This window comes from Vanessa cardui, chromosome 26 (genome assembly GCF_905220365.1).
Source record: "Vanessa cardui chromosome 26, ilVanCard2.1, whole genome shotgun sequence".
Classification (NCBI taxonomy): domain Eukaryota; kingdom Metazoa; phylum Arthropoda; class Insecta; order Lepidoptera; family Nymphalidae; genus Vanessa; species Vanessa cardui.
In genome coordinates, this window is record NC_061148.1 from 4,153,224 (window position 1) to 4,178,206 (window position 24,983).

General features: G+C 32.1%; 3 protein-coding genes across 3 annotated transcripts; 2 read left to right on the forward strand and 1 right to left on the reverse strand.

Moving 5' to 3' along the window:
* Nucleotides 1–1,191: 1,191 nt before the first annotated feature.
* LOC124540854 (myosin heavy chain, non-muscle) lies at nucleotides 1,192–13,716 on the reverse strand. Its single transcript, XM_047118617.1, has 16 exons — nucleotides 13,216–13,716; nucleotides 11,548–11,665; nucleotides 10,800–10,995; nucleotides 10,162–10,265; nucleotides 9,093–9,269; nucleotides 8,628–8,762; nucleotides 8,451–8,545; nucleotides 8,183–8,342; nucleotides 7,421–7,582; nucleotides 6,986–7,091; nucleotides 6,663–6,796; nucleotides 6,347–6,451; nucleotides 6,178–6,271; nucleotides 5,584–5,701; nucleotides 3,140–3,225; nucleotides 1,192–2,509 (listed from the first exon to the last, which is right to left on the reverse strand). The coding sequence occupies exons 1-16, from the start codon at nucleotides 13,326–13,328 to the stop codon at nucleotides 1,485–1,487; spliced, it is 2,928 nt and encodes a 975-aa protein (XP_046974573.1). The 5' UTR covers nucleotides 13,329–13,716; the 3' UTR covers nucleotides 1,192–1,484.
* A 2,288-nt stretch (nucleotides 13,717–16,004) lies between these two features.
* LOC124540658 lies at nucleotides 16,005–20,385 on the forward strand. The gene is made up of 9 exons (XM_047118324.1): nucleotides 16,005–16,135; nucleotides 16,895–16,921; nucleotides 17,563–17,592; nucleotides 18,931–19,338; nucleotides 19,644–19,661; nucleotides 19,785–19,805; nucleotides 19,889–19,912; nucleotides 20,237–20,254; nucleotides 20,344–20,385. Exons 1-9 carry the CDS (start codon nucleotides 16,076–16,078, stop codon nucleotides 20,383–20,385), a joined length of 648 nt encoding a protein of 215 aa, XP_046974280.1. The 5' UTR covers nucleotides 16,005–16,075.
* An 896-nt stretch (nucleotides 20,386–21,281) lies between these two features.
* LOC124540804 (cysteine-rich PDZ-binding protein) lies at nucleotides 21,282–22,854 on the forward strand. The gene is made up of 2 exons (XM_047118523.1): nucleotides 21,282–21,904; nucleotides 22,349–22,854. Exons 1-2 carry the CDS (start codon nucleotides 21,732–21,734, stop codon nucleotides 22,476–22,478), a joined length of 303 nt encoding a protein of 100 aa, XP_046974479.1. The 5' UTR covers nucleotides 21,282–21,731; the 3' UTR covers nucleotides 22,479–22,854.
* The last annotated feature ends 2,129 nt before the right edge of the window (nucleotides 22,855–24,983 follow it).

The window sequence follows — 24,983 nt, forward strand, 5'->3', positions numbered from 1 at the left end:
AATCTACATTGACTCGGCCAGAAACGTGGAACCTCGGAGTGACGTACCCATGAAAACTGGTGTACACACCACTCGACTACGGAGGTCGTCAGTGATATTACCAATTAGGCACTGGAGGACACGATACACATTATATCCAGTGCCCGCATAGGGCCACAGTAGCGCAGTCTGATCAATATAGCATCAGACCGCATTGTAAAACATCTGCCTATATTTGACTCAGAGACTGCGTGCTATCTGGGAAAACGAAATAACATCTACCATAGATCACACAAGCCTACGGGCCAACATAATACATTAAATATATAACTCCTGTCTAATTATCTTCATCATTGTCCTTCAAATCATTTACAATGTGACTGTGAAAATTCCGAACATTATTTGGTATCTGCCCCAAACCAGAAGTTAACTCTCCTCAACATTATATAAAATGCATTTCCTCAGGACATAGGCATCAGCCATCAAAATGTGACTGATGGCCTCAAAAGTACCATGTTTACTGCAACATTGATACTATTCATAAATAGCTGACGTATAAAGACTTCACTTAATGATTCACAATGATATTCTAATAAACAGATATGTTATACCCATACTAAAGAACAGAAAAAAGTGTGCCGCGCCAGGGATCGTTTATTTTAGTTTATTTTTACATTTCGTTAAAAGTAAAAAGGATAGCTAGATAAAAACAATAAGTAAAAGGGATAACTAGATGTTTTAATTACGCAAAACGTATTGCTACGTTATTATGTTGTATTATCACGTATTACTACGTAAAACGACTAAAGGCAAACGTACCAATTGGGACGTTTTCTAGTCTTCACTTTTTGCGCGTCAATAACATATCTGTTTACTAGAACATCATTGATGATTCACGAATTATTAATATATGCTCATCAGGATAAAAAGGGTCTAAGTAAAAAAATAAACAAGCCATTATCGACTATAAACTTTATTGTACTTAGCAACGACAATTGCGTCCATACAAATATATTAACTACAAACAATTGAATGGATATATTTTAGGTATTGTTTATTTCAAAAATGGTATATGTCACTACAAATTCTATTATCTATACATATGATAAAATTGGAGTGTCTGTTAGTGATATTAAAATAAGTGTTCTTTACTAAATGTATATGTTTGTATACATTGTTTGTTTGTCTGTTTGTTCTGGCTAATCTCTATAACGCCTGGCCCTATTTTAACGGGACGTTAGGATAGCTGATGTAATAATGCTACAACAATAACTATTTTTGTTAAATTCAAACTCAGATAGTTCAAAATAAAACTGGTATTCTGTACTAGATTATTATTATCATTTGAGTAAAGATTGGCTAAGAATTGCACTATCTAAAAAACATCTATTCAATTTTCGCAGTCCTAACATCTAAAGCTTTGATAAACAATTTGCATTAAATCACAACTGAACAAAAGCTAAAATAACGTATATTGCACGTAAAACAACTTATTATAATTAATGCTAACTTTGGCTAGCTACTTTATCGTTAGGCGACGTGTTCTCATTCGTACCAGCGGTTTGATCTGGGACTGCTTCAGGATATACCGTTTCATCAGAGTATTCTTGGTTATATTGCGTGTCGTCATATGTCTGTTCAGTATAATTTTCATCCGTTGCGTAATTTTCATATTGGCCTTCATATTGAGCGTTAGGGTCAACAAATGTTTGAGCATTTGGATCGGTATATTGCTGAGTGTTCGGATCATCGTATTGTTGAGTATTAGGATCAACAAATTGCTGAGTGTTTGGATCAGCGTATTGTTGAGTGTTGGGATCAACAAATTGCTGAGTGTTTGGATCAGCGTATTGTTGAGTGTTGGGATCAACAAATTGCTGACTGTTTGGGTCAGCGTATTGTTCGGGATATTGTTCGTAATTTTCGAATTGCTCCGTATATTGTGGCTGGTCGTAATTTGGATAATTTTCTTCATTATAGTTTTGTGTTTCAAACTGTTCTGTTTGTTGTAATGGTTTATCATTTTCATTTGGGTATTCAACTGGTTCTGTGTAATCTTGTTCCTTGTTGTCTGTTGTTTCAGCGACTCTTTGATCTTCATCAAATTCTTCATTTTTCGAAACATCCTTTTCTATTTCATTTTTTATATGTTTTTCGGGTGTCATTTCTCTTGATGATTTTTTCTTTACAGATTTCTCATCTCTACCGTTTGAATCGTGTGAATTTTGTTTTGTTATCTTCTTTTCTACTACATTCAAATTTTCGTTACTATCTTCTTCGTTGCTTACTACATCTTGTGTTATTTCTGTGCTGTAATTTTGTGCGTCTTGTGATATATTCTTATCATTAATTTGATCTTGTATGGGTTCATTTATATTTCTTGCCGTTTCGTGGTCTCCAGCGACGTCTCCGATATCGTTGTTTTCTCTGAATGCGGAGTCTCTGGCGGACTCATTTCTGGAATGGTCTGATCTGGCGCCGGTTGGGGAATTTGATATTCTGTTGGTATTGGTTGTGTGCGTGGAAGGTGCTGAAAAAATATTAATTTGGTTTTTATATCATGGAAACATTTGTTTGTTCGTACAAGTCAAGTATAATTTCGTACAACGATTTAAATTAACTTATATGTCCAACATATACATATAATATAACATGGTATCGGTCGGCGGACGGACAAAAGCAGCACCTGATAGAAAATGTTCAGTGGTCAACAGACGCCCACAGACGCCTTATGATATTTCAATTATTTCCCATATAATCCATGCGCTACCAATCTTAGTAACTGGAATGTTACGTCCCTTGTATCTGTAGTGCGTTGAAGCTAACGTAATTAGCTCACCCACCCTACAACGTAACACCGGTGCCGGTTTGAAGGGTAACTATCAATACTAAGTATGGCTGCATAGTGATAGAGTATATGAGAAGTGGCCGGCCTTAACTAACACCAAGATAAGTTAATAAATCACGGATATTTTTGCATTCAAAGATTATTCAGTTTAATCAGTTTCGAAAATGAGGCTTATATAATATATTTTGAATATATTTCTTACAGATTCGAGTTATAATACCCAATATATTACTTTCTGTATCAAGTTTACTTTGTGTCTGTGTATGATATCTTCCATTTAGTTTTTAGCTCTTTCTGTGTAGCTTTTCATACCTTGATTATTAGGTGGGTGCGAGTATGCAGACTGCAGGGATTGCCCCAGATGCTCTACTTGACGCTGCAGAGTTGCCAGTTCTTTCCTGAACACACACACACAAACGTGACAACACACACACGCTCAAGTGCAACAACATGCATAACGTAGAGTACAGTCAGGTTACGATTTCGTTCTTCATTCGAAATTTAAAATATCCTACAAATTGACCCTTTAAAAATATTGTACCATATATGAATATCATGAAAGGCAATTTATCGTGGTATGTAATATAAAGCTCGTGCACAATATTACAGCGATCTAAATCATGCATCAGATGCACTTAATCTCTTCTTATTTGAACTTTTCCTTACCTTTATAGGATCATCATCGGAATCACCAATTTTATCTATCGAAAGATCACTTAAATTTCTGCTCAGATCACCGATTTCATCGTTCGCATTACCAATGTAACTAGATCCATCGGTTCTTCTAAATCTATTTCTATATGTATAAGGCGTTGAGGTCAAATAAGTGCGGTCTAAGTCACATGATGAGCTACTTGGATATCCACTTAATGGAGTGTAACTTCGATACGGTGCTATAGTGGTCGTGCAGTATTTCTTATGAGAAGACCACAGATTTCTAAGTTTTCTCATAAGTTCAGAGTTTCTGCAAAGCAACTGTGTTTTTTCCATTCTGAAATAGAGTGGTATGTGTGAACGGGTGTTACGAGTGTTGTTTCATGGAATTAAAAAGGCGTAAGTATAAATGTTTTCTTTAGCTTTATAATTTTTCTCAAGGCATTAAAAAATCTGTTAAATTATTTTTGGTTGTTTATTTGATAGTTAATGACGTCATTTATTATGTTCTTCGTGACAGGTTGTCTAATCTACTTATTCTACTCTAAATTAAAATATGAATGTTTGTCTATAACATTAATTAAAAACTGTCATTAAAATGCTATCATTACCCATTTTTTAACATTAAAATTGCACTTACACCAAAACATAACGAAAATTGCATTAGCGTTTTTACAAAAACCAAATAACTTTAAACAATTAAATGTTAATTAACAATAAAAAAAAATCGATCTTTAAAAAGTTACGTTTAGTAAGTAACATTCTATCATCTTGGAAAATGATTTTGTACTACTGATGGTCAACTCTAGTAAAACGCGCTCATTGGTCAAATTCAATGCGCGTGATTCTTCGTGTTACATATTTAGCTTTTGACAAAATCACTCTCACAGGTTTAAGGAAAGCGAGAGGATAGATATCACATAACAACAAATGTAAACATATAAAACAATACAATTAACAAATGAACACACTACGAAATACATAATCATATACGTATTGCACAAATACAAGGCTTATGTTAAGGCACTAAGATCTATTTTTCCTAAAAAGCTATGTGATACATCAAGCTTACCTATCTATAAAATTTTAACGTTAAAAAGTACTACTGATAATAAAGTCCATAAGAAATGTCCTTAAGCACTTATTCAGGTTCATCGTTAATGGTATTTGAGATATTTTCTTCGGTTTCTTTTGCTAAATTAACATCTTCTGTATCGCCTATTGTTTCTTGTGTGTTATTATCTTCTAATCGAATACTTTCATGTTTTAACTCTTCATCCATTTCAGCATTGTCATCATCATGTAAAATAATGGCGTCTAATTCTAAAGGTTCGACGTCGTCTACATCTTTTTCGTTATTATTTATTTTTACTGCATTGATTTCATTTTCTTTTTCTTCAAGTTTTGTTTCACTTGTCTTATCATCAACTACTTCTAAAGATTCGCTTAAAACGTTAATATTATTATCAGTAACTTCCATGCTTATAATATTTTTAACACCCTTATTCCTATCTGTTGAAACTAGCTCTTCGACGTGTGTTTCCCGTCTCTTTCTATCTTTCTTCCTCGGCTTTGGTATTAGCTTAACACTGATGTCAACTTTGATCGGCTCCTTTTTCTCCCGTAAAAAGGGCTGTTGAATCATCAGAGGTAAATTGTATATCTTTTCACCGCGAGCATTTGTGAGATCCTGATTTGTCGTTAATGGGCCAACACTTATTGGATAGTTATTCGACGAATCGGACTCTTTTACGCGGTGTCGAGTTCGATGGCTCGCTATTGGCGAATCTCGAGATCTTGAACGGTCGCGCTGTGTTCTGATTGGTTCGTCTGCACGGCTGCGACTCTGCGCTCTGCCTGCCACCAATAAAAACACAGCACGACGTTAGGAAATTTTTGAAATTGGAAACTTTTTTTGCAATTAAAACTTACTATAAATCAACAAAAACTTTTACATTTTTAAGTCACGTAGGTCACAATTTTTGATTAAATTTAATGGGTAATGATGACAAATCTTTAATATTGAATATTTTGAAAAGCATTTAAATATTAAGAAATTTTAAATTTAATTGCATGCAATTAGATTTGAAAACAGATCGTACTTGTGCCTACGATTTGTGTCGTCGAGCTTGTCTGTAAGCAAACGACATTCGCTGGTGAGTTTCTCCATCAGACTGTTTTGTGAATGAATCATAGACTCCAACTCAGCCACGGTCTTAGCTGCGGAACCAAATTTATTCACTAAACCCTTTATGAATTACAATTACAAATAAAAATTTAAGTAACGGCGTCTATATTCTGTGCAGAATTTGAAACGTATTCCTGGATATATTAAGATGTAATATAAATATTGATTTTATAAACAATCTGATGAATAAACTATTGAAGTTAAGAAAGAAGCCCTTTCACAACTATATGATTCATGCAAGCGTTATACTGAAAGGGGTAAAATATAAATGTTTTGAAGTTGAATTTAAATCCAATGAAGATGATAAATTAGTTTCTTTCAAAACATCAATAGTTTACCCATAAAGTGAAGAAGTTAGGTTGAGCACATAAAGTTTCGGTTCAAAATGTTGATTGTAACAAGAGATTAGAGGTTATTATCAAAAATGTTATAATCAAATAGCATCAGGCGAATCAGAGGCATGGAATAATCTAGACATGAACGATACTCGTAAGCGTGGGTCACTTACCATGTTTATTCTCCATCGATTCAAGCATCGTTGACAATTCCTTATCTTTCCTGTCTTTCTCCGGTGATATCGGTGTCAAGTTCTTCAAATTAAGCTGCAATACAATAAGGTTTTATAATATTTCCACAGATAATAAATATATCATTTCAAGCATAAAACATAGATGTACCTCTTTTTCAAGATTGGAGATCTGTTCCGAGAGACGCAGATTTTCGCGACGTGAATGAACCAAATCTGCATCAGCTCTGTCCAGGCGTTGTCGAAGCGACTGAATCTTTAAAATGGAAGAATATTAATACAATTCTTATGAATTATTTAATTAAACATCATTGTTAATGAATAATGATTTTAAATGCTTTGTAATACAGTTCAATTTCTATTAATCTTTTGTAAAACATCAACCATCTGATATCTGTATAGGCATTTTTGAGTTAAATTTTAATCAATAAGATCAATTCTTATAAACAACATGTTTCAAGACTTACTTCAGAATTAAGTCGGTTGACTTCATGCTTGGACTGTCGTTGATGTCTTTCGATAGCAAGTCTAGCGCTTGCTAGCTCTTCCTCGAGGGAGGCTTTTTCTGCGTGGGCTTGAGCTAGATCTGCTTGAAGGGAGGCTGAAATGTATGACATACATATTATGTACAAGTTATTAGTATTATATATAGCTATGTATGTAAATAAGTGCACTAATACTGCTTTAATTATAATTATTGGAAATATTTCAAATTGTAAACTTAAAATATTCCTAAACATTATGACAAAACATGTGTTTTAGTAATGTAAGCGTAGTAATAAATTTATACCGCTTTTGTTCTTAAGTTCCATTTTCAATTCTTCGATTGCGGCGTTCTTCATAGACAGCTCCCTTTTTAAATCATTTTCTTCACGACGCTGTCGTTCCAAGTCCAACTATTAAAGAAATTGATACATTTACTTAACTTCTAACATTTTTTTGTTTTGCATTCGGAACACAAAACGAGTCAAAATATGGTCCTTGTGGAATTCCAATTTAAAATTAAGTTGGATGTAATTTTTAGAACAATTGATAATAAATTGAATGCTAACTACCTATGTTATAAATAAACTATTAAAATTCGGATGTACCTACTAAGAACTACAGTACGAAGGATATCATGAAAATTTGTAAAAGATAGTCTGAATAGATCGAAGAGAAGACGACCGAGACTTCGTAGTCCACCCGGGCGTGTAACGACGCCATAGGGCTAGGGTTGGCGCACCTGCAGCTTGGCGACGTTGTCGAACTGCGCGGCGAGGTCGTGCTGCAGCTCGTCGCAGTGCGCCAGGTAGCGCTGCTCGGCCGCGCTGCGCTCGCGCGCCGCGCGCCGCGCGCCCTCGCCCGACGCCGAGCGCGCGCGCCCGCGCTCCGTCGCCAGCTCCGCCTGCCGCACACCCCATACCAGCGTCATATACAGCAGCCAGCTCAGCTGCGAGCTGCCACACATTAGCTTAGGACATGCCGTTTAAGGTTGTAGAAATCTAAATTTACGAGGCAAATTCATTTTGTTGTTTCGAATCCAATCTATCAGCCCATTTCATAAGCCTCTCCAGTTGCACGCCACTGAGATCGTTCTTGTTTTGTCTTTTTGTTTTTTTGTCTAAATTATTTTACACCTACATACTTTTATTGTTTACATTATATTCTTGAAACAGGTATCTGGCTAATATGTAGATAATAACTAATAAACAAATGCGAAATACACTTGTAATTAAATAAAAATAACTTTTGGGCATTTCTGGAGTTTATTTATACGCCGTCCCCATACTATTCTTAACTACTACTATTATTTATATTCAAAGCGAAAAACATCTTAAGCCTGTAGAAAACTATATTTTATGAACTTATCTGTTTACACGCGCATCACGTAATGTTACTACGAATAATCTTATTAAAGATCCACATTTTGATAGCTTTAGACATATTGACATTTTAGAAGATATATGGCTATATTCGCTGACTTAATTCCTTCAGAAAACTTTACCTTAAGCCTGTCTATTTCCAATTCTAAATTATTTCTCTCCTCTCTGAGCTGTTGTTCCACAGCATCCGAACCTCTTTTGTAGCGAGTGTCTAGATCGCTTTCCTTCTGCTCTAGATTCAATTTCAGCTTAGATATCTGAGACTCCAAAGTAGATTTATCTCTAGAAAAGCATTTTGCAATTGATTTCCAAATCTGAATAACATATCCATAACTATCAAACTAAAATTCGAAGTTTAAATTGAGATTCAGATTCAAGTGTACTTGTTACCTTTGTAAATTATCAATTTGTCTTTTAAAACCATCCAGACAAGTCGAGTCCACGAGGCCATTGGCAAGCTTACGTTTATTTTCGTTGTTTTCGTCCTAAAATTAAAATAAATTTGATTTTAATTTCGAACGTTACAACATAAACAAAATATACCAAGTCAATCAAAAATCTACTCACCTGCACCTTCTTAAGGTCTATTTTAGCTTGGGTCAGTTGAGCCTCTAGTTCAGCGATGCGTGATTCAAAAACGATGTTTGGTCCTTCGAGTTTTACCGATCGAGATTTAGGTCTGCGAGTTTTTGTAGGAGATACCTAACAAAATGTCAATTTGCACTTAATTCCAAAAAGACTAAAAAAATATTTCAAAATCACCTGAAAACCTTTGTTATTTCATATGTAAACAATATTGCTGCTAAGAAAATAAATAAGTAAGATAATATCGTTACAAAGGATAAAAAACAAATGAATAAATTCTTGTGTACTATTTTTTTCGTTACAAATCCAAAACTTTTGGAATATTGTCCAACATATATTTTAATGGGCATAATTGGTAACGTTTCCTTAAGCAGTTGCAATACTGTGTCAAATCCTATGAATAATAATGTCTTTCTTACCAAGGGAATATCCGCAATGACTTAGTACCTTATTATCACTGTCCAGTCCAGTGCTGTCACCAACATCATCTAGATCATCAGTTTCAGAGCCAGCGTTATACGTGTGGAACATTCGAGAAATGAGCTTGTTCTTTTGAGCCTCGTGTAAGTGTTCATTTTCAGATATAACCTCTTTCACTTTACCGAGAAGATTGTTCAATTCGTCCTAAAATATATATCTGTATGATCAGACCCCTCTTTCTCACGGGCCATTTGGGCATGTGCCCAGGGCCCGCGATCGAAAGGCCCCCTCAGATCAAATAAAAAAGTAATAGTTCATAAAAATAAATATACAACTTTATCTATTCTAACAAAAAAGTGTTCTGTCAATAAGTCATAGGGTCTTTATCCTGATATGCCCAGGGACTCTAATAGGTTGAAGACGGTTCTGTGTATGATTGATTTAGTAAATATAAAAAAAAATGAAGAGTCTAGTCACAATCAATTTTACATTTGGAAGTTATAAAATTGTCGCAGTTTCTGTCATAATTTTCAGATCTACAAGTCGTAACAAGTCGCAGCATTATGTTTATTAATAAAAAAAAATATTGTCACGTCGATCTGAGTTAGAAGTCCACAGAGCACTTGTCTTGGGGAACTGGGCTGGTTAAGTAAGAATATGATTGTGAATATTTGGAAAACTTTCAGTAATAGTAAAGAATTAGTACATAAGAGGAAGTCAGAAACTGGCACCGGTAGCCGAGAAGTTATGTGGAAAGCGGCTATCATGGTATGTGCATGTTATTCGGGGGAATGAGGAACATATTGTGAGGAAGGTCTTGAGCCTAAACGTGGATATAGAGGTAGATGACAAATGAAACGATGGATGGATTGTGTGAAAGATGTTATGGGTGGATAGAATGATACTTGTGTGATGACGTCAGAGAAGTATGGAAAAAGAAGCGATGCTGGACCGACCACAGGTAAATAGGGATAAGGACAGGAGGATAATGATGAGGATGTAGAGTCAAGATTGCAGTTGACAAAACTCGTTAGGCCGTTAATCCTTGAACTCTTTCCTCTCGTATTGTATTTGCCTTCCTTTTTAATTGACTTACCCTGCAATACTGACTCTCCCGTTCAAGTTGCTCAATATACTCCTCTTGTTTCTGTATAAAGTTGACCACATCGGGATTGGTTCCGCCACCCAAGTCAGCGGATGCTGGTGGTGCTAAAAGCAAATAGTGTGAAATTAGTTTTAACATCTGGGACCGTCATTTTCTTGCTAAGTCTTGCATTAGCAAGTTGAACAAATTCAAGGAATTGCTTTAATTATTTCAATGGAAGTAATGATTTAGGAAACTTCGAACAATTTATTTATTTTTAAGGCATTTCGGCGAAGAATTCATGAACGTACAAACGAAATGAAGGCTAAGATAATTGAAAAAAAAAAGCAGCCTGTAAATTTCCCACTGCTGGACTAAGGCTCTCCCTTTTGAGGAAAAGGTTTAGAACATATTCCACCACGCTGTTTCAGTGCGGGTTGGTAAAATATACAGAATCTCTATGAAATTGGACACATGCAGGTTTCCTCACGATGTTTTCCTTCACCGTCGAGAACGAGATGAATTATAAACACAAATTAAGCACATGAATATTCAGTGGTGCTTGCCTGGTTTTGAACCCGCAATCATCGGTTAAGTTGCACGCGTTTTAACCACTGGGATATCTCGTCTCTTAAAAAAACAGGTCTCACCAATATTAGTAACAGTTGGCTGAGGCGGCGTGTAGTTGTTCAGGCTGTCTGCGTACAACGTAGCATACTTGGCCGTCAGCCGTGGTCGTGGCTTGTATTCAGACAACGTGTTGAAAGATGACGAATATTTCTTATCGAGATCACCGTCAGATTCGTCAAGGTTCTTAATGGAAGCTGAACCTCCGTAGCTACGGACCTAGATGTAAGATAACTTTATTCCACTCAATTACAAAGATCGAATTAGGGTATGAATTTAAAAATAGAAGCTTAATTTTTTCATAAGAACAGCTGTTGATGCTCTTTTTTGAATGTCAAAATGAAAAAAAAAAACATACAATTTAAAAAATATTGTTTTATATACCTATAAATGATGAACCTGTGTGGTTTAATTAAAAAGAGTTCTTTTTTAATTTAATTTACGTAGTATATGAAAAAAGAAATGTGTACTAATGATACTCCCTAATAAAGAGGGTTGCAATAGAAAATGATAATTGTATAAAACTAACTGAACCTGCGGCTTTATCCGCGCGATATTTATAAAATTGTACTTATGGCACACAAATCAACACTGACCATTTTGCCTACAATAAAGTTGATACAAAATTTAATCTAAATCAGTTCAGTAGTATAAGAATTTCAATTTTTTATAATAAGTATATTTAAAATTAAAAAAACACTTTTCTGTTGCAATATTTTCTATAACACTATAATTTATTGTATAAAATAAAACTATGACAAATATACTTACACTCGGCGCATTATTCCCAGATAAGAAATACTTTAATTTAGACACCGCTTCTTTGTACGCCAATTCTGTATAATCCGGTATCCTTTTCATTCCATACTCATTCATCTTCACAGGGCGCCTACACGAATAGTACGGGTTAAACATAACTAAAACCTACTTCGTCACATTTTAAACGGAAATTAAAAAAAAAAGAAAAACGTCAAATTTAAAATCTTGTGTGTTTCCAATGACGCATTGCGTTCAAGTGGCTCACTTACTACTAGTTGTATTGATCAAACGGTTACCATGGCAACGCTTGTTTTAATAAACAATTCAAGTGTGAACGCTGATAAAAAATTATATTAGTGTTACGGATGAACTATAATAATTATCCTCTTAGTTATTAATTTAGAAAAAGTAATCATAAAGATCCTTTTTTTATGGAATTGGTTGGCGGACGAGCACGATCACCCATAGACAATGAAGCTGTAAGAAATATCAACTATTTTTTACATCGTCAATGTGCCACCAACCTTGGGAACTAAGATGTGATGTCCCTTGTGCCTGTAGTTACCCTGGCTCACTCACCCTTCAGAGCGGAACACAACAATACTGAGTACTGTTATATGGCGGTAGAATATCTGATAAGTGGGTGGTACCTACCCAGACGGGCTAGCACAAAGCCCTACCATCAAGAAAAATTCTCTCTTTGAGGAGCGAGTTTAATATACATGTGGCAGGGTTTTGCAAGTATATACAGGTTTCCTCACGATGTTTTCCTTCAAGTGAAGAATTATAATCACAAATTAAGCACATGAAAATACAGTAGTACCTATTGGGATTTGAACTAGCAATTATCAGTTAAGATGCCATCTTTCAAACCGGTGGGCTATCTCGTTTCTTAAAAATAATAATTTATGTAAATACTTATTATACAGAATATAATGAGATAAATTTTTTTTCTAACTTGAAAGAAATCTTTACACTTGCATGATTTAGATGTAATTCGAAATAATATTTTGTCATGTTATGAATTTAAAATTAATAAAAGGTTCCGCACATCGGTTTGAAATATAGAATCTACGGAAAAGAAAATTATATTCAGAAACGTTATCTAATTGAGACAGGTTCGCCCCTTTTTTTAGATTAGACATCCCATAATACATATAATAAATACCTTTTATTTCATTATTATAATATTTTAAACGATCATTTGAAATTAAATTGACTGTCAATAAAAAATTATCAAATAATCTATTGAGTAATTGGTTTACTCCGTTGCTATTTAAAATGTTTTTATCTTTATTTTAAACTTAGTTAAAATAGGAACTATATTTTTTTATATTTTATTATAATATTTCAATGGAGAAAATATTATTTTGTGTTTTACTTATTTTAGGTTTCTTGTTATATTTTATTAATGTATAATTTTGTAATAAAAATTTTATTGTAGAATTAAAAAAAAAAAACAAACGTTTTAACGTTATCGGACGGTATTAATCGCCTTAAGCTTTGCGTAAAATTAATTATGACGTTGATTTAAGTATCTAAACTTTAATTAAAAATAATGTCACATATAATGAACCGTAAACATTTTTCTAAAGTCGTAGCATTTTGTAAAAAAAAAAATCTAAAAGTAAATTAAAAAAGGTCGTAATAAAAAATTTAAAAAAAGAATTCATAACTGACCGTATTTTTGATCGCTTTAATTTTCCGTTCATTTCCTTGTCAGAGCCGCCGCTGGACCCGCTCTTCGTTCTGAAACCAGACTTCGACTTGTTTAGGAAACTAGTCGAGCCCATACCTTGCACTTGTATAATAATAATTCAGACCACCGCCCAGAGAGCTTCTCTAATAAATATTTCTTTATCTTTGGAAATAAGAACATGAAAATTTTTAACAAGAAAAAAATTCAAATCCTGTATTAAAACCTCTTTGTGTTTTAAATCTTCATAGAGGTTTATAATCTAATCGATTCAATATAAAACCTTTTTTCTTTTTATAATGTCACGCGTCCACAGATTCGAATTTCAAATAAATTTGTGTCGTCAACGCGGCCACAACGATTGCATGGAAAGGAAATTTTTGAAATAAGAACAGTAGAGACTTCCTGTGTTTTGTCTCCTTTTCGCTTGGCGGGAAAATGTATTGGTTTTACTTCGCAGTTAGTTTCTTCGGGAATAAGTAGTCTAAGAGCATATTCATTTTAATATCTAATAAAAGTGTTGTTAACAAATCCTCTTGGTGTTTTCCTTTACCACTGAAAAAGAAATGAGTTGTAATCACACATTACTTACAAGCACTTGGTAACTGAGTAATCAAAATCAAAATCAAAATCAAAATAAACTTTATTCAAGTAGGCTTTTATAAGCACTTTTGAATCGTCATTTTACAATTAAGTGAAGCTACCACCGGTTCGGAAAGTAGATTCTGTAGATTCTGATAGATGAAATCACTCCTTACATCGTCGATGGGCCACTAACATTGGAAAGCTTTTTTTTGGACAACATCACATACATTACTCTGATGTCGCTAAAGCACTTGTGTTATGGAAAATCAGAAGTAACGACGGTACCATAAACACCCAGACCCAATACAACATAGAAAACTAACATCGGCAACCGGAAATCGAACCCGGGACGTGACATGAAAACCGTTGTACATACTATTCGACCACGGAGGTTGCCACGGAGGCCGGGAGTGAGATGTTATATCCTCTGTGCTTCTAGTAACTCCGGTTCACTCACCCGCCAGTTTTCACAGAGTCCACTAAGTAAATGGTAAAATAAAGATTAAAGATTTAAATAAAATGTTATTTTAACAACAACATCAAGGCTGCAAGCTCCTAGACTACGTGACAGGCAGTGTCTAGCGTGCTGAAGATCGGCCATTACAGGTTTTGGAGGGAAAATACGATCGCCATCACGCGATGACGTCTTTTACAAGTCACGGTGGGTACACGCAGAAATGATATTATGATGCTTTAAATAATGTAATAAGTCAACTATTTAAATATTGTATCCCTATTTTAAAATGCTAATTGAAATTGTTTTTTATGCTTATTGTATATTCATATAATAAGGCTGTTAAGGAATGCTTGGCAAATGTAAAACTTCGAATTTTAGGTTATTAAAATTATTTATAAAAAACTTATAATATATTGAAATAATATTTAAATACATTATTTTTTAATTTCTATAAGTGTATAGTAATATTATAATGTTTTTCACATATTTTTTATTGATGTTTTTTCACAATTTTTCTTATTATTATAATATCAAGGATGTAAGTCAAGAAGAGAGAGGAAAAAACAGCTCAAGGGGGCGTAATGCCGTTTAATCAAGACTAAAGAGTCCATCATACCCCCAAAATGCGCAAATAAAACAAAAATATATTTACATAAGTTCCTATACAATAATGCATCCTCAGCACTTATTAAAAAAAAAACAATAAAACCTTCTTTTAACGAACCTCAAACACTTTATACCATAGACAAAAACTAGTGTACCTAATAAAAACATATGCATCATCAGGCTACCTCAGTCACGCGAGACCTGTGCTAGGCGCTGTATTGTACCGAGTAATGAAATGTCAAGATTGAAATATGATTTTCACTGAGCATTTTGCATAAATCCGTAGCAAATTTTTTTATATAGATGTAACTGTATACAGCATGGCATATTCCAATCAAAAACGGATTGGAATATGCCATGCTGTGTGTGTGTGTACAAAAATAAATCAATTAAATAGTACTTAATAATATATTTGTATGTTATTTTATATTGTATAACTTGTCATATCATTACTAGACCATTTCCTCTGACCTAAGCTAGTCTGGAAGATATCGCTCTTTTGTGATAAGCCCTTTTGAACTGACTTAAACCTTTTTTAAGGAACGCAATTAAAAAATAATACGAGAATATTTTGAGTATTTCATAATATTTTTTGCTAAATATATTGTAGTGTTTCCTTAGCTGACACCGGTTCCAAAAATGACAATAATTGTTACTACATTTTATAAATGTAAATCGACTTTTAAATAGTCTTAAATTTTTATGTTATTTACTTAGGACAACTCTAAAAAACATTTGGATCGTTGTAATTCATCGGTCAGTGTTGAGTTAGATTTAAAGTGGGTAAATTTGATGAATGAATGAGGTCCCGGGTTCGATGTTTTAATCTTACAATAAAATAACAACTTAAAAATCAAGCAATTTACCTAAAATTTAAACAGAAATATATATATATATATATATATATATATATATATATATATATATATATATATATATATATATATATATATATATATATATATATATATCAATTTTGTAATATGGCAACATCGTGTAACAATATTTTTGAAACCGATTTTAAATCCCATTTCTAAAATAATGTCAAGCGTTAAGTAACAATAAATGAAATGTTAAATATTGATTATGTACTTTGTTAGAAATTAATTATTAACACATTGTCGAATTAACTCAGCGTCGAGATTAAAGTTAAATTTGACGTTAATACTTCATTTATGAAGAAAACGTGATACAAAATGTTATTTATAATATTTATTTTATTCGCGTTTAATTTACATAGTTACACAAAAGCTGCGGTAAGTTTATATAAAGATATATTATCTATGCTATAATGTTATAAAAATATATGAGAAGACGTTTTTTCACTTTATTAATTTACATACAACTTACAGCACGTTTTGAAGAATGTTTTAATATATAATATCTCTGCATCCGACGTCTGTACGTTTTGATTTTTTCGGTTTTCGTGCATATGGTAATCGAGAAAAACCGAAAAATAAATCAATTAAATTTTTCATTATATAATTTAAAAAAAAAGCATCGGTTTCCGTTGTATAGTTTTAAAGATATAAGCATACATAGGGACAGACAGACAGCGGGAAGTTACTTTGTTTTATATTATGTGATGATTAGGTTTTTGACGTCAAAGATTTAAAAATATTTAAAAATTACAATTTCAAGTTTAAAATCTTCTGTATGTCGTTAGTTGCATTTGTTTACTTCATAAGAAATAAGGTCAAAGTCAAAAAGTCAAATGTTATGTGAAGTAAACACCGCCCATAACAATTGGTGCCGTAAGAAATATTAATCATTTCTTACGCGGCCACTAAACTTTGGAACTAAGTTATTATGTCACTTGTGCCTGTTACACTGGCTCACTCAGCCTTCAAACCGGTACACAACAATACAAAATAATGTTGCTTGGTGGTAGAACATAACTGGGTGGTACCTAACCGGACTTGCACAAAGCTCTACCACAAAGCAAAGAGTTTAACTACCTTAAATACATTTTATAGCCGCTATCGTAATTATTATATTATCTGTAATTATTTTAGGAAACCCCGAAATATGACACCATGGTGGTAAGTACTATTCATACAACTGTATAAATACATTGAAGCATTCAACGTTATCATTTTAACTAATATAATAACTGTCAGAGTATTTCTGTCTGTCTGTTAGTCTTTAATACATAACATATTAGTTGTAAGGTTGTGTTTGTTCGTCATGATTGATTGTAATAAAGTGTAAATATAATAAATGTAATTATGACAAAGATTTATTTTATACGTAAACAACTACTGGGAAAGGGTTTTTTTGTAAATTTTAATTTTGAGAAGGAGAATTAGAATGACTTTTTTATTAGTATTTTATTGATTCTTAATTGTGTGAATGATATTTCAAGAGTCTGGTTTTAATCTGCGACTTTTTATCGAGATTATAAATTTTAGAGAATTTAATTGCTACGTAATACAGTATCTATATGAATTTTATAAATGTAAAATTAACTCTGTCTGTCGCCATTTCACGACAAAACCGCTGAACCAAATTTGATAAAATTTGGTATAAAGCAAACTTGAACTCCAAATAAGGACATTGGCTACTTTTTTACCTAAACCATGACAACTATCACCCAAAAACGAGCGAAGCCACGGATGACTGCTAGTATTATATGATATAAGATAAAATAAGTTTTAATAAAGATTGTCGAAAATAATTACAGGTACAGCCTTTGACATCTACGACTCCGGGGGTAAGTGTATGAAGTATACAAAAATTAAAGTAAAAATTAACTTAGTCTTCCAACAAGATTTGTCCAAGCTTAACAAGATAAGACAAATTTTTGATTTTAGGTATACACTCTTAAGGGATGCTAATTTAATTTACGACTATGGACTCAAGAAATATATCTAAATCAGATCATATTCAGCAAAATTTTCAGGAACAGTCACATAAATAAAATTAGACACTTACCAAGTGTTTATAGTCCACAATGACGTTACATCGTAAAAATGCAATAGATTTTTGGGCTGAAATTTTATAGAGAAAAACTATTTGCTGAATCACTTTTACGTTTGGTGCACCCAAATTTACATAAGGTCTCGATAAAGCAAGTATAATGTTGGCAATTTTAGAACGGTGTTTTCTGTTGCAATTTGCATATCTCCTACGTGCATATAAGTCAGTGGCGGATTTACAAATCTGCCGCTAGTAGGCTAGTAGTCTATTCAATTTTTGCCGCCCCTACTTTTCTTTTGCAACATTTATGTTTTGTGTTCTATCGTCCTCATTACGTCGGTTTTTTTGCCCGTTATTAGTATCATTATAAATTATGTGATATTTCTGTCAGTTACTAGATTATTTTTCCAACCCGCTATGTAGTGACGAGTATATGGATTACGGACGTAATGTGTATACATATAATTATAAGGTTGTGTTTTAAAATTCTGTAAGATAATAACAAATTTGCTCTAAAATTGCCGCCCCTCTAAATCTGCCACCCTAGGCTCCAGTCTACTTAGCCTATTGGTAAATCTGCCACTGAAATAAGTGTAAAACAGAACTACGGAATAGTTTTTTTCAGATTATGAGTGCATTTCTTTCTCCACGCTATGACACAGAATGTCCATATCGATCATTCAGTATGAAATAGTTATTTAATATGCAACTTTAAATCTATAATTTTACTATATGATGTACCACTGAAGGACAACCACGAATCGTGTAGAGGCGCCATAATATTAGTGACCTGAACTGTATGAAAGTAATCATAATATAAATTTTAAATTATATGACGACCTCCATAGTCGAGTGGTGTGCCGGTTTTTACGGGTACGCCACTCTGTCCCTCACTCGGTCCCGGGTTCGATTCCCGGCCGAGTCGATGTAGATTACCATTAGTTTTCTATGTTGTCTTGGGTATGGGTGTGCGTGGTACCGTCGTTACTTCTGATTTCCATAACACAAGTGCTTCAGCTACTTACATTGGGATCAGAGTAATGTATGTGATGTTGTCTCATATTTATTTAAATTATTTTATTTCAGAATTCAATAACCATAAAAAAAATAACCGTAGATTTTTTCCAAACAGAGTTCAACAACGAAGAATGACGTAACTTTGAAATCAACGACTCTTCTGGATTTAAAAACTACTCAAAGTACAACAGAAGATTCAATACCTAAGTACAAGGAACGTACTCGTGCCAGCGAATATGATTACAATAAACCAGAGCAACCATACCAAGAGTCAGTACGAGACCAAATTAACTACAACTACTTGACAGATAGAGAAGTCCTTGACATAATCTACGAATTGATTCTTAAAAACAAAAATTTGAATGATGATCCTGTACCCAGCCATTGTCCGTACAGAACGAAAAATCATAAAAATAATAATAATAAACAAAAGAATAATGATTATATGCCTAAAGAAAACATTTTTCTAAATGATTATGATGCGAACTTACAATTCGATCATCAATACCAAGGTTTTAATGAGGTAACTGTAGTAAACATTTTATTTTCAACTGTCATTAATTAAAAAAAGGATTATTTTTTGAATAAATGACAGTTAAATCTTTTTTACAAATTTATACATACCATAGAAGTTTAATGTGAATGTAGATTAAACTATATTTATTCATATTAACTAATAATGCAATGTTTTTACTGCACATGCTTAGACTATATAAAAAACGTCATTAATAATTAAAATAAATTTAACTGGAAAATATTTTTAATGAAACTGGACAAGACAGTCAATATAATAGACAATTAAAGATGCTTTTCTTTTTCTTTTTTAAGGATCCTAACCAAATAAAGGTATTGTATTGTTTTTTTGAGGTATTTAAATACATTTAACTAATACATAACAAAACAAATAAATACAATTTGAGCTTTATTTATCGTTTATGTTGGGTAACTAATAATATTTTTTTTATTTAGGTGCCATTGGAAACACTAGAGGTATTTTTTAAATAAAAATAATTTAACAAAAAACGTTTAAAAATCTTTACTTTCAAACAATAATATTTTATTACTTTTTTCAGTCACCAGAAAATGGAGTATTGGGGGTAATTATATTATACATTTCGCTTTTATAAAGTCTTATTGAAACATAAAAATGTCGCTTCTAATATTTCCAATAATCTTAATGAAATATTATATTTGGCGCAAATGAAAAGCTTAAAGTATAAAATCCTTAATTTGTAACTAAAAAAAAGTGAATCTGACAGAATTATTCAATAACGACTTACGTCAAATATAGGGGTAGAGAGAGAGAAAGAGCATTTCACATTAGGTCGGCCTTAAAACCTTAACAAAATACTTAAAAGTCCTAAGTAGCTTTTATTATATTTATTCATTTATCATTAACCAAATTATTTATCTGTTTCCAGAGATTGTACTTCCGTTTTGTAAGTTTTTTTCAATCAGTATCTGCCTTCCATTATCGTTCTTCGTTTCTTTTTTAATTTTAGTTTTATAAAACTATATTTCTTTTCAGGATCCCACCTACAATAAGAAACGTAGACATGGACGTAATTAAATGTCGTAAATAAATTAATATATAATTCCTGTCTTTTTTTATTTTATTTAATCAAACTAAGCATACTCCTTCTTCTCTCCTTATGTTGTCGGCGTCCTAAATTGAAGTCTACATACTTCAATGATCTTAAAATCAAGTAGACAAATTTACTTCGTTTTGTTTTATAAAAAAAAAACATGAATAATAATAACTTGAATAGGGTACTTTCAGTGGTGAAAAATAAAATATGAAAGTTGATAAAACTTAAAGACTATAAGTATATAAATATACTTAAAAATTCTGATTTTGAGTCATAAAAGCGCATCATTAATTTATTATACTAAATTAAAAAGTCGTAATTTTTAATCTATTTAGTTCAGTGCTCAGTTATTAACAGCGAAAATATATCTTTCAACTTTAACTTCAAGGATTTACTTTAACATTGAATTTAAAAAAATCAAAGTGAATTTTATTTGTACGTACTTATTTATTAAAATGCAAACCGGAAAATATATTTTTTGTGGCTTTTTATGAGGATATACATCATTTTTTATACATTCATATCATTTTGAAGTACTATTTTAAACACCATATTATACTAACTAACTGTACTTACTTATTGTAGATATCTACTATTTAATATTGCTATACTATTTATTATTACTATAATTATAGTTCCACGTTTATTGACACTCTTTCTTAAAATAATACAATATACATTTGTTCTCAAAAGTTTTAATTAAAATTATAATAATGCATTTAACTCCACACAACCAATCAAAAGATACTGTACACATTTTTTTACGCAGGAAAATTCATATATAATACGTATATATACATACTTATTATTTATTATCAGGGTCAGAAAATATAACAAAATTTCCTTTTCTTAACCTATACCAGATTTATAAAGTTTCTTGTATTCATTGTTCAAGTTAACTAAATTTATATTGTTGGAATAAACAAGCAACATCTGCGTCAAGTCACACAACTTCCCTTAAATCGAAAAAAAGAGGGAGATTTGCGGCTGACACATTGGGATCGCCATTATGATTGTAACTGTATAGTGTGATTATTGATGGTTATTTGTGTTGTAGATTAAATGTTTTCTTTTGTGGTAGATTGACTGGTATGGTAAATTAAAGATAATTGTTTTAGAGGTTAGCCTAATTCCCACTTCTGGTTCTAAAAATATTTATATTTCCTGTGGTTTTTATTATCTATGGTCACATCTTTCAAATTCAACCTCAAGTTTGTTTGTCAACAAAATATGACATATTAGAATATTTGCGTTTTAAAGGTTACTTAAAATCTACTGATATTTCTTTGCATTATACACCTTTAAATATTAAGGAAACAGCAATAAAATGGTTTGCGAAAAATGTGAAAAGAAACTCGGACGAGTTATAACGCCGGATCCTTGGAAGGCGGGAGCAAGGAACACAGTTGAATCAGGTGGTAGGAAAGTTGGAGAAAATAAGGCGTTAACTGCTAAGAAAGGACGATATAACCCTTATACATCAAAGTTTTATGAATGCAAGTAAGTAATAGCATTAATTTATAATAATTCATGCCAATTTAAAAACCTTTTCATTGATGAGAGATATCATAAATTGGTACGTTATAAAAAAACATAATTGTTTTGAATTAATTTATAAAACTAAAATAAATTCTAAGAATGTTTATGTTACTGGAAGTTTTTAATTGTGCTACGTGTAATTTTAATAAAAAAATATTAAATTAAAAACAAAGACTGTTCTATACTCAACATGGTGTTGTTATATTAAGAAATTTCATTTTCATATTACATTAAGTAAATACTTCATAACTACCTTGACAAATTCACCGTAACATCATACCTTTAAGGAGAACTCCAGACCTAAAGGGGTAACCTTTAATTATCATGTTTACTTCAGTTACTGATTGTAATACTATTTGTTCAGAATAAAGACCATGAAACTTTTATTGTAAAACTTGTTTTTAGGATATGCCGCACCAAAGTTCATCAAGTTGGTTCGCACTATTGTCAAGCTTGTGCGTACAAGAAAGGTATCTGTTCAATGTGTGGGAAGAAAATATTGGACACAGCTAATTACAGACAGAGTTCGACTTAGTTATAAGATTTTCAAATGTTTTAGACTAAATTTTTATATTTAAATAAGTGTTTAGTACTTAGCCCGGTAAACACAGTATAATGAATAATGCATTTAAAGATTAATAACACTGTTTTTCATATTCATTGTCTGTTAGTTACTCTATTTTGATATTTATAAATGCATATTTAATAAAAAAACTAAAAATATAACCAAAGTTCCAATCTATGGGATTTACTATTCATATTTCAAAGAGTAGGTAAGAGTAACTTCTCAAGTGATTTACTTTTTCTTTAAGCCAAGCCGAGCACTTGTAAAACATCTCATATGACTGTAATTACTTGATATTTTTAATACAAGTTGTAAATATTTTAAGGAAATAAATAAATGATAAATATATAACTGTTTCAATGTCAAAAATGAAAGAAGATTCTTATTTTATCTTAATATAATTATTCAAATCATAATTTATTTGTTTTTACTTTCTGTTAATACATTCAGCTAGAGCACGGACCTATGCCATAACAAAAACATTAAAAAGTAGTGGTTTATAATGATGAGGATACACATGTGTACATGTATACATATATTGTTTCAGTGGGCATGTAAAAGTACTTTTTAATGGCTATGTTACAATTTAAATCTACCATCAGTTCAATAAGTAAATTCTACGGTGAAGAACCAGCAAGGAACTCAGTAGTCACTCTTTTCCATGACTCAATTACAGAGTATATCAATAAAGTACAATGAAATTTGTATATATCCTGCCTAGATATAAAAAGTATTAAGTCCACACAATTTTATCATAATCTTGTAATGAATTTTATTATGCCTTATACATCAAAGTTTTTTGAAATAAAAAAAAATGCCTAGTGTCTTTTCCCCAAAACGTACGCGATTGTGGAGGATTTATTTACTTGATGAAATCGGAAACTGGGTGTCATTAGTTTACCGTTCCTCATTGTGTGTATACATTGATTGTCACCGATACTTATTTTTACTTTTCTAACCGCGTATGCTGCGCAGCTAAGTCTTCTTATCGGAGACTGAGTACTAAGTATAGTATCAGTTACATATGGATTACTATTATTTAAAGAAAACTTTAAACTTTTACCTCTTGACTAGAAATTAATTATTTGTAAACCTAACTTGTTATCAGAGACAAAGTATAGTTTACATCGTCAAGATTAGCTTTTTCCATACCAACTGTAAAAAGTAATGAAGATAGATAGATAGATAAAGTTTAACAGAGAAGAGAAGGTCATTTATATATAACAAAAATAAAAAAGGACCCAAAATTGATCTTTGTGGGACACCCATACTTAGTACAGATCCAGAACTTAAATCGCGAAGTCCAAAGTTTATACATTAGATAAATTATTATTTTATTATCTACAATTTAATATTAGCGTTAAAGCGAAAATCCTAGCCTTTCTTACATCAAACATTTTTATGTTCATGGTGTAAAAATAATAACTTTATAGCAACTATAAAGAATGTAGTAATTATTAACTCTTATCAATTTAATTAATAATTAACTATCACAGTTAATTCAATTGCAAAGAGTTAACAATGCATATCAATTATATTTTTTTTAAATATTTATTATGATTTTAGTTTGGACAAAAGGTTTTTTAATATTTATCTTAACGGTAAGTTAACTGTTTCTTAAGACCCTTCATCTGGCTTAATCAAATGGGTTTAGGGATGAAAGGCATGGGTATGAAATATGCTTATCCTTGGCGATAGTACCACCCACTCATCAGATATTCTACCGCCAAATAGCACTACTCAGTACTCAGTATTGTGTTCCGGTTTGAAGGGTGAGTGAGCCAGTTTAACTACAGGCACAAGGGATATAAAATCTTAGTTCCCAACGTTTATGGCATATTGACGATGTAAGGACTAGCTAATATTTCTCACAGCGTCATTGTCTATGAGTGATGGTGACCACTTACCATATGATTGTCCGCCAACCTATACCATAAAAAATGCATATTTGTTTATGGTTGTATCCACCAAACTGCGTAAGAAAAGTGTGGTGTAAAGCGATCTAAAAGACTTTCCTCAAAACGATCAGACAATAGCCTAGCTTCAGGACTTTTCTAAACACCTACTTATCTATGAATGTATGTTATATTATATGGCTAAAGGAAAGCTGAAAAAAGGGGATAGGTCGAATGAGTAATGATATACGCTAGAATAAAGAAGACGAGGGCTTGACCAGACGTGATTAGGAGAATTCTCACACCTATTCCAAATAAATAGCAGATTGTGATGATAAAGAAGAAATTTTCGTAGTAACGCATACTTATAAATGAGAACTTATATGATTCCAAATTTAAACAATGCCATTTTTTTTCGTAGTTGTGTAATATTTGCTCTAGCAACATAGAACCATTTGATGATATTCAAAACAAAATTCTATTGAACAATGTTGATGGTAACGAGATGTTGGAGTTAATAAGAACTTTAATTGTGAATAATAGCGACGAAAACTTGAACACGTGGAACATAATCTTAATG

Coding starts and splice junctions, on each gene's coding strand:
- LOC124540854 (XM_047118617.1), bottom strand. CDS start 13,328: ATGGGCTCGACTAGTTTCCTAAACAAGTCGAAGTCTGGTTTCAGAACG. Junction 8,343..8,450: donor CAAATTGATAATTTACAAAG/GTAACAAGTACA, acceptor ATGCTTTTCTAG/AGATAAATCTACTTTGGAGT. Junction 6,452..6,662: donor TCAACCGACTTAATTCTGAA/GTAAGTCTTGAA, acceptor TCCATTTTAAAG/ATTCAGTCGCTTCGACAACG.
- LOC124540658 (XM_047118324.1), top strand. CDS start 16,076: ATGTTATTTATAATATTTATTTTATTCGCGTTTAATTTACATAGTTAC. Junction 16,922..17,562: donor CGAAATATGACACCATGGTG/GTAAGTACTATT, acceptor AAATAATTACAG/GTACAGCCTTTGACATCTAC. Junction 17,593..18,930: donor TGACATCTACGACTCCGGGG/GTAAGTGTATGA, acceptor TTTTCCAAACAG/AGTTCAACAACGAAGAATGA.
- LOC124540804 (XM_047118523.1), top strand. CDS start 21,732: ATGGTTTGCGAAAAATGTGAAAAGAAACTCGGACGAGTTATAACGCCG. Junction 21,905..22,348: donor TCAAAGTTTTATGAATGCAA/GTAAGTAATAGC, acceptor ACTTGTTTTTAG/GATATGCCGCACCAAAGTTC.